This window comes from Lagopus leucura, unplaced genomic scaffold (genome assembly GCF_019238085.1).
Source record: "Lagopus leucura isolate 7727_CA_CO unplaced genomic scaffold, USGS_WTPT01 Super-Scaffold_100004, whole genome shotgun sequence".
In the NCBI taxonomy this organism is placed as follows: Eukaryota; Metazoa; Chordata; class Aves; order Galliformes; family Phasianidae; genus Lagopus; species Lagopus leucura.
In genome coordinates this window covers 43910650-43925061 of record NW_024962264.1, presented here as the reverse complement: position 1 = coordinate 43925061, position 14412 = coordinate 43910650, and the positions used below count along the sequence as shown (strand labels likewise).

At 33.7% G+C, this 14412-nt stretch overlaps 1 protein-coding gene across 2 annotated transcripts in view; it reads right to left on the bottom strand.

Moving 5' to 3' along the window:
• Positions 1 to 14412, bottom strand: part of DLC1 (DLC1 Rho GTPase activating protein) — a 216991-nt gene that overhangs the window by 121954 nt on the left and 80625 nt on the right. For both annotated transcript variants that reach the window (XM_042872136.1, XM_042872137.1), the window contains one exon: positions 2952 to 2985. In XM_042872136.1, the coding sequence (XP_042728070.1) occupies positions 2952 to 2985 (34 nt within the window). The remainder of the gene's footprint in view (positions 1 to 2951; positions 2986 to 14412) is intronic.

Sequence of the window (14412 nt, the reverse complement as noted above, 5' to 3'; positions counted from 1 at the left end):
TAGGGCCTCACAATGGTAATTTGTTGTAAATGAATATTGATATCTGTTGCAGGATTCATCCTGACTGTCCAGCTACTGTAGAACCAACAGACACCATTCATATCTTTTAAAGTGTGAGTCACATCAGTGACACAAATGCTGATATTCAGCCAGGTGAACCAAGGGTAATGATTATTTTTATAGGCTACAAATCAAGCCAAGACCACTACCACTGACACAGACACTCTAACTATAAACAGATGCAATGAAACCTCCCTCTCTCAAATTTCATCATAGCTCATGAACAGAATTTGAGAATAAAAATTACAACAGTGATTTGTAAACAAAGGTAAGCAAAGGTAGGAATACATAAATTATCCAAAATAAAGAGATGCATCAGAAGGAAACAGTGTTTTGAACCTCGTTGCTGCCCCACAACTTTGGTTTAGGTGCTAATAGTCCTAGCCCTGAGTCATCTTTTGGCTTGAGCCATCATTTTCCCTGACTGTGCTTGCTGCTTGATCTTCTACTTTAACAGAGTTGTTTTGAAAGACTGATTTTTTTTCCACCATTGCCAGAGTTGTTATAATGTTGATGCTTTTTTAAGAAGTCTTTCTGAAAAATATCTGATGTACATCATTTGCAATGCCCTAATTCACACAACTTGAGCAATAACATCAGGCATGACTGATGTTCTACTCAATACTCTAGTCATTTATAGATTTTCGCCAAGGGGATTCTGCAATTGCAGATTTTACTGCACTTTCCATGGGGGGAAAAAATTGCCAGTTAAGTCATGCAACTCTTGAATTACTAATTGACAAAAGTAGCAAAGTTGTTGGTTTTTGAGATTTGGTGGGTTTTTTTTTCCACCTGAAAATTTGCATTTGATGTAGTCTAAATTTAGTGTAGGGAGAAAAATGCATAGTATTGAGGAAATACTTTATTTCAAGGATTAAAAATTACTATAAAACAGTCAATAATGTGTGAAATAAGTTGCTTAAGCAGCTTGGTCCACTTAAGGGTCTAAGATTGGCTGCCTATTAGAAAAGCATTCAAAACCATCTGAAATTGATAGAATAGGAAGCCTTGTGAAAACAGGTATTCATTTGTATATCTAGAATTTCGGAACCAGAAACACTGAGATAGCAGCATTTTACTTCTTTGAATTTCTCATTCCAGTCCTATATGAAACCAAACCATATTAGGTAGGAAAGAGGAAACAAATAATTCCTAACTACATTAAATCCTCAAAATCAGAGATGATGTTCAACTTGATATTTTGGATGCACTTTAAAACGAATAATAATAAAACACAATCCAATTTCGTTACCTTTGAGGTCTTTGCATTGTCAATAGTGAAATAAACCAGCCTTTTCTTTTTGTTCTGCAATTTCCTTTAGTTAGTTTGTAATAATATAAACTAAAAAGAGTTCAAGTGCTCATGTTTTCAAATATCAAAAAAAGTACTTGTTTTGTTCTCTTACAGGAGAAATGCAAATACGTCACTATTTTGTGAATGTCTTCACACCTTACTTATGGCTTGGTCTTTTGTGAGTTCTGTGTAATGTCATTTATCTGGTGAACTACAAGCAGCAGTGATCAAAGACTATTTAGATCACAAAACATGAGAAATGAACATTTGAGTCTTGATCCGATTGCATTTGACAAAAATAGTATAAGAGCTACCACCAGACATGTGATTTCAGTCGATAAATCTGATCTAAATAATTACTTCTCTAATGCATGCTCAATATTTCCAAAAAACATCATAACCTCATAACTCCTGAGCTGCAAAGGGTCAGGGGGGAAAATCCAAAACTGATTTAAAAAAAAAACAAAACAAAAAACACACACAGTTACATTTCCATTCAAAGTCCAGTTTGTGCTCAAGTACAGGGAAATGTCAGCAAGCTGATTCCATATGACATTATGTTCTATTTGTTTGCAATGCTCAGTATAACAAAAACATTTTATCAGTGAGGTAAAAATATAATACCATCTGTGAAATCTACATAGAAAATGATTCTTAAACATTGATCACGGTTTCAGAACTATTTATGAAATTCAACAGCTAAATCAGCAGCTTCCCAATCAGACAGCTCCATAGCTTTTACAGTGAAATTGTCTCCAAAACTGTTTTTAACCTATTCCTTCCATTTTATAAGCAAAATAAAATAAATTACATGAACCAGGATAACACAAGAAAACATAATCAACAAAAATAATAGATAACCCCAGAATGTTGGGTGGTATTTGAATATTTTGAGGTAATGCTGAGACTCCAATTGCAAATCATCAATTAAAACGCCTGGTGAAGAAACCAGCAGAAGCTACAGAGGTCCATAGAAGCTGGAGCATTCTTGAGTGCCCATCACAACACCACATCCATTCAAAAATGCCAGCTTTTATTTTTCACTAAGCTCGCTAATATATTTCACATATCAAGTACAGTGTTTGCAGAATAAATATAACATACAAGAATAGAAAACTGGCCTTTTAATACTGTGAAAAATTTTGCCAAAATAAAAATTCCTATCTCCAGTGAAGTACTTCAGAAAAACAGAATTTCATGCCATACTTACAGACAGATAGCAAAGTTCAAACTAAATCATCCAATCCCACTAACTTGAACCAACACATTAGCATCTGTGTTTGCTAATCAAGACACCAAATAAGTCAGAATAGCATCTATAATATGAATGACATGTAAGGTATAGCATAAATTCAATAAGGTGCTTTGCAAGATAACATCAAACACAGATGATATCTCTGTGATATTTCACAGAAGTCTGAACACTTTTCAGAAAGAGAAATGCCCCACTCAGGAAACAATAAATAACACACATCTAACAGATCTCTAAACCCGTACATTCAAAATCCCATGGATAAAGACATTATTTTCCCAGCTAGTTAAAAAATGATATATTTCAGAAAGCAAATACAAGGATATTAAGAAATAATTTACTCACCAGCCTTCTCCTTTTCTGAGATAACTGGCATAGCCTGGAGAGAAAAAAGAAGAAAAAAAAGAAAAAAAAAAATGCCACTGTTAAAAAAAAATAAGGAATTTAGGGAAAACATTATAAAATATTAATGTAGAATTTATGAGTGTCCAGAAAGTCTGAAAAGAACAGAAGTCTCAATGTGAGAAACATTTAGAAACATACAGTTGCCATTTGAATGACTTTCCATTATTAAACTAATAACTGCTTACAAAATAAATAAAGGATGAGGACAGAAGGGAGGAGATGGAGTTAACACAATATTCCAGGGATTTCATTGTGAAATAATCATCCTAGCAAACATGCCCACAAAATTCCAGAATACTAAATAGATCTGAAGGAGTGAAGATAGAAAACTGTAGCTGAAGATGAGATAAAACACACCTTTCTACTTAAGAAGTCTAGAATAATTCTACCATTGAATTCATGAAATCAGGGCTTGGGCTCAAACTTACTTGCAAAGCATGCTGATTTCTTTCATTTATCTTTTATTTCTTCTTGTTTATTAATTTATCTTTTGTTTTCTATATCTTTCCAAAGGAAAGTAATAGAAATATTCTCACATTGCTGTAATTGTTTTTGACATTATACTTTTTTCATGTTAAAAGAAAAGCATACCATATTTTTCTTAAATTAAATAGTTTGTAGGCTGATTTAATAGCACAATGGAATTTATGTGGTACACATACAAATAATTAAAGAATGCACAACTGTGATTAAAGTAAGAAAGGCCAGATGAAGTATGGGATTGAGTGTGCAATGTATATAGAACTGCCATGGGAATCAAGGTATTATGAACGTTGCTGTGAAAGTAATGTCTCCTAATTTGCTATGTTGGCCCACGATGTCAGAAGTGGGTGCCAGTGGTACAACAGTAGAGGTTGAATCTTCCTCCAATATTCTGTTACGTTTTGTAGCTGTGTAACAGATAGCAGCTGAGGGGCAGCCTGTAAAATGGAGCCTGGCATGGAAGTGCATATGGAGTAAAGATGTATCATGCAATTCCTACATATGGAAAAAATGGCACCCGTTGACATTCACTGATGCTTATTGAATGGTTATGGAGCCCAAACAGTGGACGTCAGCATAGTGAGGTTGAGGGCTTCAGCAGAGATGACAATGATGTGAAAGACAAGCTACATTCCAGATGGCCATGCAGATTTTTATGGGTATGACACACAGGCTCTTTCATTGCTGGTGAAAATGCATAGCTAGTGGTGGTATCTATGTTAAAAAGTAATGCTTTGTAGCTGAGAATTTGCTGTATCAAATAATGTTATTGAGATCTTCGTTGAATTTTCTATGGAAATAAATACAAGGCATTACTTTCAAGGAGACCTATGCATTTTTACAACACTTTTTCTCAGGGCATTTTATTCAGTAAAATTTTTCTACTCCCGACACCAGAGGAAAAAAAAGGGGGAGTGATGGACAGAAATCACAAGACAGTTAACTTCAGACTTCTTGAAACAGTTTTTGAAAAAATTTGTTTTAAGATCTGTTCTGTCCTGCTCTATAGAATGTTTTATAACATTTAGAAAAATAAAATCATAAACAATATACAGTAATAAATACTTCACAGAGACATGATGTGACAATAAGAAGTGTCAGCTCTGAAATCATAAGCTGTCATGGAAAGAGGCAACAGATTGACTGGGGAGGCCTTTCAAAGGTCAAATGTTCAAGGTCAGGATGAAAGGCTTTAATTCAGTGGACTTGGATGAAGCAGGTATGGGTCTACAGGAGGATAAGAAAGAGTGATGAGCAAGAAAGGTAATTTCTATGGTAGTTTTATGACAAACTTCTTGGATTGTAATAATGTTGCCAGTAGCTGTAATGCAAGTCACTGGAAGGTTCTCTGATCTGAATGAGCACTTCTGAACTGCTATTGCCAAAAAAAAAAGAAAGTAGATAAAGTAATAATCTCCATCATTATTCATATTATCATGTAGTAAATTTCAATTTTAAAACATTGTTAACCTTGTCAGTTGTTACTTTTCCTCCAAATTTTAACGATTCCAGGGATGGTGCATCCACAGCATCTCTGGACAGCCTGTTTCAGCACCATACCATATTTTCAGTGAAAAACTTTCCCCTAACATTTATTCTAAGTGTTTCCACCTTTAGTTTAAAACCATTGCCCCTTTATCACTATCTACAATTGAAAAAGTTGATTTCCTTCCTGTTTACCATCTCTCTTGAATACTGGAAAGTCAGCAAAACTTTTTTTCTCTGATTTGGTCTTACTGACCAAAGAAGTGAGTTACGTATTTGTACACAGCACATAATGCAATATTTTCCAGGATCCAAATATATTCTCAAATTCTTGTGAATACAAATAAAAAAACGAACCAACCAAGAAAACCACCACCAGTAACGAAAAAAGCCTCTAAAAATTTACTGCAGCAGGAAAAGTAATGAAAGTAAAATGTTTTCCTTACAACAGAATAGAAAGTAATTTTTTCAAAGGAATATCATCACCCTTTCGATCATAAGGACTGCAAGTAACAGGATTGTTTATCTTAGAACATGGTATAGTGGTAAACTTATAAATTCTGAATCCATTAAAATAGTTATGAAAGATGAAAAATTTTTTTCTTAAGTCAAGACTATAAATAAGCAAGTTTTGCTCAGGAATTCTTTAGAATTTAAGAATTTGTGTCATTGTTTTAGTCAAAGATTTAGATTTAAGGCTTTTTTTAGTCAAAGATTTAGATTTGCTTAGCTTAGAGAAAAATGGTAAATCTTCCTTTATTAAAAAATTCAGTAAAAATAAAGGTCCAGATTTTTATAAATCTTTATACACAAAGTACTTTCAATTATATGTGTTTTCTAAACAGAGTGTAAATCTACTGAATCAAGATGCTTTGCTTTTTTTATTCTTGGCAAAGAAATAAAATGAGCTAAAAATTGTCAGAACACTCTTTTGTTACTTAAAAGCTGAGAACAAAACCATAAATGAACATAGCATTTCTTGTAACTTTTAAATAATGTAAACAGTAAGGAAGGCTTGCTCAACATCATCACAGGCAGTACTGTTATTGGTTTAATTTTGTTGTTAGTACAGCTACATATACTTGCTTACATGCTGTCCAGTGGGAAAACATGGTTGTTACTTATGAGAAGTACTCTCATCTCCAGTACACTTTTGAATTCACTTGGGACCTCCTTCCAACGAGTTCCATATGGTCCAAATGAATTGCATTCCCAGGAAGTGATTTAACATTTCTGGCAATAGAACAACTAAGCCAGATTTTCTTGCTTGGCCAGATGGGTTCACTGTAACTTTACACTATTTCTCATTTCTCACAAGCTGTAGAACTGGACTAACAATTTCTACAAGATTGGGTCATTTAAAAACAAACAAAACAAAACAAAACAACAACAACAACAACAACAACAAAAAAACAGAAAGAAAGAAAAGAAGAAAGAAACAAACAAACCATAAAGCCCTTTCCCACCCAAAACCAAAAGCCCTGGCATATAATTTTTATTTATTTATTTATTTATTTATTTTTTAAATGTGCCCTTAGCAGCTGGGGGAGGAAATTCCTCTGGAAAGGTAACCAGGCACGACTTGCCTATCAGCTCATTGCTGAAACATACCATAGACTTTTATATATATATATATTTATACTAAAAAGCAGGATTTTGCCCTAAGAAGAGATTACCTCAAATGTCATACCTAATATTTCTGTATGCACTCTTGCTGTTTTGCAACTAATCCCATTTAAATACTCTGTCTGCAAATATGAATGTAAAGTACACATAAATGACTGTATTGATGGGATATTTTTATTTCAATTTACAGTTGCTCTGCACAAATATAAGTAATTACATGCAGCACTGGATTAGATAACAATTTCCTTTGATTTTTATTAAAAGTTAGGTGGAGGACTGTCTTCTGATTAGAAACAAAATAGCAGAAATCAAAACTTAAAGTTTATGATCAAGTGAAAAGTTTTATTTGATTGAAGCCAGAATATTTAAATTTTTCAAACTTTTAAGAGTATTTTAACAGGAAAGAGATGTAAATATATAAAAAGGCCCAGAATTTCAAGTGACAACCATGAGAGATTCATTATGGGCATGTTGACACAAAATACCCTTTTTGTATGCTTTCAAAGTGTGGGAGGGAAGACCAAGGATACTGGATACTTGAGCAAATAGTTCTGTGTAGTAACACAGACTACATCTAACATTCATTTACTGAAAAAGGAAAGAAGAAATCCCTGTCACATTGGCTTCCTTATATAACATAGTCAAAGTTCAGATATTTTGTCTCTGAGTAGGGCAGAATAATTAGCACCGTAGCTTTTCTGAACAGGAGCAGTACAGCTAGATACTAAATGAGTACAATGCCTTAGTTATTAATGAGGAATACATTATCAACAAAGAGCGAGCATATTTAGGAGCAACTTGTCTCTTCTGTAGTACAAAAATATATTTTTTCATACTGATCCCAAACCTGGGGATTAAATCATTATGAATTAAGATAGCTATCTTTTTGTTCCATGCACTCACAAAACATAAAAAGTTCTATCATGGCTGACTCTTTTGCAATGGGCTGTAATAGACAGGAAACTTCTGTATAAGCTGGAAAACTTACTGTAGAGGAGCATGCAACATACAATTTCTGAAAAACGTACCTATTGATATCTTTCTGGTTTTGGTACTATCTGACAAACCAATTGGAGTGAGTCTATATGTCAGTTTTCCAAACACAAAATAGCTCATCTTTATTTTCAAGACAATAAATCACTTTTCTCCTCATCCACATATTTTCCCCTAGAACAATATTTCTGAAGCTTTTTTTAATTCTTATTTTTATTTTTTATTGCAGAAGATAAAGTACATCTGGCACCATATGAATTACGTTTTCAGTTCTGCCAAACATTCACGATGAATATTTGACAAGGCCTTTCAGAACACTGTCAGCTCTCCAGCCATTCAGGTATGCATTTGAATAGGCATGCTAAGAAGATCTGATAAATCTTGATCTAAAACCGTTTTTCTATTTTTAATGCTGAATTAATTATTTTTCAGTTTTTGGTGTTTTTTTGTTGTTGTTGTTGTTGTTTTGTTTTGTTTTTTTTTGCTTATGAGCAAACTGCTGCCGTGCTCACACATTTTTCCATTATTTTCTGATACTCTTACTCTTCTGCCCTCGGCCCCCCCCCCCCCCCTTTGGAAATATATCTAAATTGAGAAAAGCTACAATTAAGTAGAACTTAATAATCTGTTTTCTGACAACTTATCAACAGTCATTGAAAAGCTTAGGTCCAAAAACAGTCTCAAAGATTTATAGATTCCCTCAAATAAAATACAGGTAGGCAATGATTACAAACAGTGGAAGAAATATTTCTACTGCTCAGAGTGAAAAGAAGGGTCCAGGGTAACCGTTAGTATACTAGGATGGGAAAACTCAGACTTCATATATTTGGGGACCAGTGTCTTTTCCTGAGCTCAGGATCTTGATAAGATAAGCCTTCATCTTATCTTTTAGAAGCATTTCTACATCAATCACCTTTTAGTGCTCCAATTAAAAATCACTGTCTAAATTTTCACTTTACTGAAAGTTCTAGTTGCAAAAAAGCTCTTTATGAAAAAGTTTTACATAGAACTATATTTTTCACTGAAATTATTTACTTTAAAATCAAATCACTATTTCAATTTCTAGAAAATCTGTAATTGTATATTAAGGAGCAGAAAAGATCAGTCTTCAAATTTTGTAAGCAAAAATGACTACTATTTAGTAGTCATTTAAATAGGATAGTTGATTCTGAGACCAGAAACCAGTATGTACATTTAATTATATATATTGCCTTCCTTCTGCATAAACAACCACTCAAAAGAATGAAAACCTCTAAAGAAGAATAATCTACTTAGTTTCTGACAAGAGAGAATACAGATACAATCTCCAAGGAAGTATTAATGCACCAAGTGACAAAACTTTGTATTTTGTTCAACAACGGCCATAGTAAAAACTGATGTCATCACTACTCTTTGTCACTTTGTCTAGAGACTTAAGGAATTTTAAATTTTCTCAAATTGTATATTCTATACCCTCAGGAGTACCTAAATAAGCATTTTCTGTTATTTAGAAGGTATGCACTAGTTTTCTTAATTTGCTTAAGTTAATATTAACTGGTTATTTTATGGAATAAAAATCAATGATCACTCAGATGGCTTGAAATTAGGGAAATACTGCAGTTCATAATCTGGAATTTCCTCACTGATAACCTCATTACCTGGTTCTGACTTAATATCTCCATTGGAAAAGTTTGAAACTAAATCCTTTGTTACTAATGAATCAGATCTAGAAAGTAAACATCTAAAAAAAAACTTTTTAAAAACTAGTAACTTAAGAAGGCATCTTTTGGTACTGAACAGAATCAGTATTTGGTATTGAACTGAAATCATAGCAATAAGATAAGAGAAAAGCCAAGGAAGATTGATATAATTATTTTGAATTACTTACAAAAAATATTTTATTAAACTCAAATTTTTAATGTTGTAAACTCGCCATAGTTTTTAAAATGTAGATTTTTTTTTTTCTTATAGGTTAAGGAACAAGGAAAAACAACAAATTTCTGGATAGGTAAACTTTAGAAGTGGAATTCATCTACGTCTTTTTTGTAGTCATTCATTTTACTGCAGATTGCAATTGCTAATAGTAGAGCAGAAAATAATTAAAATCCATCCAACAATGAAGTTTCATCAATTAATTAACTCCATTTAAAAATTAACCAACACCAGATTCAGAGGCCTCTAGTTAGACTTTGACTAGACTACAAATTTCTGTTCTGGTGAAAGTACAAATCTGTATGCTTGCCTGCATATGTTCTCCTTCAAGCTGTTATATGCTTCTCTCCAACCACTTTGTTTGCTGGCCAGATATTTCTGTTTGTTCGAGCCTCTTCATGCAACTGAGGTCATGCACAGAGACCCCATCTAGCCAGTGTAAAATGGTTGGCACTCCTCTCCCCTTGTGTCTTTTGCCAACAGCGGGCACTAGGACTGGTCTGGTAACTTCCTACACCTTCATCAGTCAGCTGTCATATTGCTACCCTTATGAGACTGGAAGTACAAAAACAAAGATTTGGGATCATTCTCTTGTACCACATTGGTGTTACTATGGACTTGCCATAGATCAGGATAAGCTTCCACTGCTCTGAATTCTGTCAGCATCACATCAACTTATATGACAGATAATGGGAACGGTTTATTCGCAGCTTCTTCTCCATTAAGAAAAATTTAGCTGTAGTACAGAATTAAGTCTTTATCCTTTAGGGGTATTTCTAGAGATTTTAGTTTTCAGAACAGCAGCTGTAGCAGCTCAAAAACCTGAGAGTTACCATCACACTTTTTGGAAAGTGTATTTAGTAATGACTATGATTCTTTTCAAACAGCAGTTGTCAGACTCACATTACTTGCATATCATGACTTGGAATAAAAACAAACATGTAAAATAACCTTGGTTAGGAACTATGTTCGAGTAGTTCCCAGGATAAATAATTCTGTTTCCACTTGACCTACTTTTTAATCGCTAGACAGGACTTACAGCTTCAAAAGAGAGGTCAGATAAATTTTGATGTTAAGGAACATTTATACAGCTTATGATAGTAACATAACATGCGCTTCATCCAGTTCCACTAGTCTCTTTCCTAAAGGAAGATTTAGCAGAGGGTTGTTGGAGTTAGAGTAATATGTTTAGGTCACAGTTGGACTCGATGATCTTTAAGGTCTTTTCCAACCTGAGCAATTCTATCATTCTATGATAACTTGAATGTTATCACCAAACCAGAGATATGACACTACCTAGAACTGAAACAGCTCCAAGAGTGCTCATGCTTTTCATCAATTAGCAGAGGTTCTATTAGGGTTCATTTACACATACAGAGCTTTTTCCCAAGCTTACAAGTCATTTATTTAGCTAATGTTTATCTTATAAAACCTTTTACAATAATAAACACATCAATAAACCCTGAGACATAGGCAAATGTGAACTATTTAGGAACTAAAGGACACCCAGCTCTAGAGCAACAGTAAAAGATAATTAAAATCTTATGTTTCTTATTTGTTCCCACATCATGTAACGTGGACAAATGTGATTTTGCCTTAAAGCTCTTAAATCTGGGGACTGCTTCTGTATGGCTGACAGAAATGCCAGGTGATCTCAGTCTTTTCATCTCTTTATATGCAAAACTTGCAACCTTAGAATCACTCCAGGTTTCATGTAAGTAAAAAATTCTTTCAATCACATGACGATAGAAAATCAAATATTACATGACAACTATAAATTACCTAATTCCTTTGAGCATCTTCTCCCAGAGTAAAAGGGGAAATTAAAAGAAAACACTATCATTTCTGGCCCCCTCCAAGAAAACAAAGAAGCAATTCCTACCCTTTATCCCAAGAAAAGCAAGTCATTCTTACTAATTTTGAAGGCGGTAGATGTGAAAATCAGGAAGCTTGTCTCATTCCCATGTGCCAGCCTACTAGAATGCAGAAGTTCAGAAAGATTAGCTATATAAATCATCATATATGTAAAACAGCCATCTGATTCTAATGCTCTTTCCATGACGTCAGCCCAAATCCACTAATTGATTGCTATCTACAGTTTTAAATTTTACTGGTATTCGTCTCCTGGATCTCTCTGGGGTCAGAAGAAATAAAATCATATTCAATCATATTCAAATTTCTTAATTATTAAATATACAGGATTGGTATTTATACTACTTGAGGAAGATGTTATTGAGTCCAGCTTTATATCATGAAAAAACAAACTGGACGTAGAGCATTGCAATAACTGACTGATACTAAGAGAGAAGTGACACCTGCTCACACTCCTATGTGAATCCTGATCTTGAACTTTATCAAGGCATAGAAGAACAGATTACTATAAATGCTGCATGTCTTCTGTAACAGCTAAACCCTTACTTTCTAGGGAAGATTGCAATTCATCACTCAAGGAGACGAGTCACATAATAATTATGGTAATAAAAGAGTGATGGAAAAAAGAGTGGGATAGCATGCCAGACAGAATCAGCGGTAGGTCTAAGAGTCACTTTAATGTCAAGTAAAGAGTGTCTTATTTTTACAGGTGTCAGAGGAGATCAGAAGATTGTAAGTGTAAAATTAATACATTGCAGTTAATTATCACCGAGTCAGCTTAATGTGATAGTTATCATATGTCTTTCTGGTTTACTAAAGCAAAACAGATCAATATAAATTATCCTATTTGCTTTGACAGTGTGAAAACAAATGGCCAGAAGCATAGGCACACAAGACAGTAGCTTGGGAAATAGGAGGAAGTTGTAAGAAGAGAGCAAATACTGAAATACGCTGTCTGGATCTTGTTTGTCTATTTGACCATATCCTTGGTATCTGTTTCTTTGTGCTTCAACTCATAGCAAATGTGACTTTAAAAAAAAAAAAAAAAAAAATCACCAAACAACACTATTGTAACTTTGTAGTATTTCTCTAGTTCATACAGGAGAAGAGATGAAATGGATGTTTTCTTGGGCACTGCATAGGTAGCGCACAATCTTTTAAGCGCTTGTAAAAGTTGTAGGTCACAGAGAGTAATTAAAAAACAGGTGAGAAAAAAAATATTTTTTAATTATTTTTAGTCCATCCAATAACTTCTTTCTTTCAAAAGAATTTATTTATTTATTTTAAGTAGGAAACACATTGTTTATATGACAAAACTCCACCCCTTTTTCCATGAAGGAAGGAGAAGAAAAAAAAAAAAAAAAAAAAAGACTTAGAAATACACAAGGAAAGATGAGATGTTTCTTACCACTGAGAAAAGAAATGGGAGCTTTGCCTCCTAAAAGATCCTAAGGAGACGACATGCAGAAGTATTTTTAATCCAAATATAACAATCTAAGTTCTAAGAAGTACCCTTGAAAAACCTCTTTGGAAAACAAAACATTAATCCGCACAGCTGTTCTATGGTAAAATGTTTATAACCAGTTTATCCTTTTTTTTTTTTTTTTTTTTTTTTTTTTGTTCCAGAAAAAAAAAAAATAAAAATTGCTACTTTAATACCTAAATTCTGGTCAAACTGAGTGTCAAACCTTTTTTGCTCATGTAGCCAAAAGCTTGGTTCCTTCAACTAATAAACCAGATAAATATTTCATCTGCCATATAGTTTCTTCATCTGGAATTACTGCCGGTATGAACACTACTCCAGGCCTGGTGTAGTTCTTCTCCTGTTACACTTCTTTACAATCTTTTAGCTCCTTAACTTGGTATTGCCCAGATTAAATTTTTGTAGTATATACCACATGAATTGACACACACGATTCCCATCTCTGTGCAGTAATGCCATCTTACTCCCATGTACTATATGTCAAGCTAGCATCTTTTATGTCATAAAAATCCAGAAACAACCAGAAATACTCATATATCTGTCAAGTTTCTCATGCTGCTGACATATTTTACACCTGGGAGGTGTTTTGCAGTTGACTTCAGCGAACTCAAGGTTCCACTCACCACCTTAAGCTTCAACTACAAAGATGACACTGTATTTTTTTTTCTAATTCCCAGTTACAATCTTTTTATATTCAGACAATAGTTAATGACAGCTTGTGAAGGACATATTCTCTGTGTAAATCTTTTCTCTTATAAATTTTTATAAGACACTTAAAAGTTGGGGTATTCAATATTGGAATTCACTTATATAAGTTCTGAACATCATCATTTTCTATAGAATTCCTATTTTGATGGTATATTTCTAATTGATGGGAAGGAAAAAAAAGGTACTTTTATAGAGCAGAATTCTGGTGAGATCAGTTGGATGTTTGCCGAGTACTCCAGTAAGGAAAGGCTCAATTTGACACTGTCTGACTCAGAGCCTTTCCATTTATGCTGTGCCCATTTCTTTTTAAGAGACATAGTTCTACATGTGTGTATTCTATGTGCTACCATTAAAATCCACAAATTTCAAATCTTTTACTAATTGCTACTTTTACTATTAATACGGTCTTTTTAAGATCACTCCTTTCCCAGAAATTTCAAAATTGGTCCTCTTTCAAGATCATTTTTTGTTTTGAATTTTATTTTTTTCTTCAGGCATTCAGCAAAGAAATATTTCCTCAACATTTGAGTTCCCACGCTATTTCCATAAAAATCTCATCTAGGCTTGTGAACAGATGCACTGCAGATCCTGAGAGCAGTAAGTAGGTCCAATTATGTGAAGTGCTGGGCATTTGTTGCATTCCCCCAGGATCATGCCCTAATAGAACAGTTTCTTTCTGAATTGTTACATCCTTCACAAACTTTGTGTTTTACAAAGTTTTTTTTTTTTTTTTTTTTTTTTTAAAAAAAAAATTATGGTTTCTAAGCTTTCAAAAGTTTCCTGCAGGAAACAGCATGCAACTCTTGGCTTTCAGACCAATACCAGTCCCCCAGGGAAGAC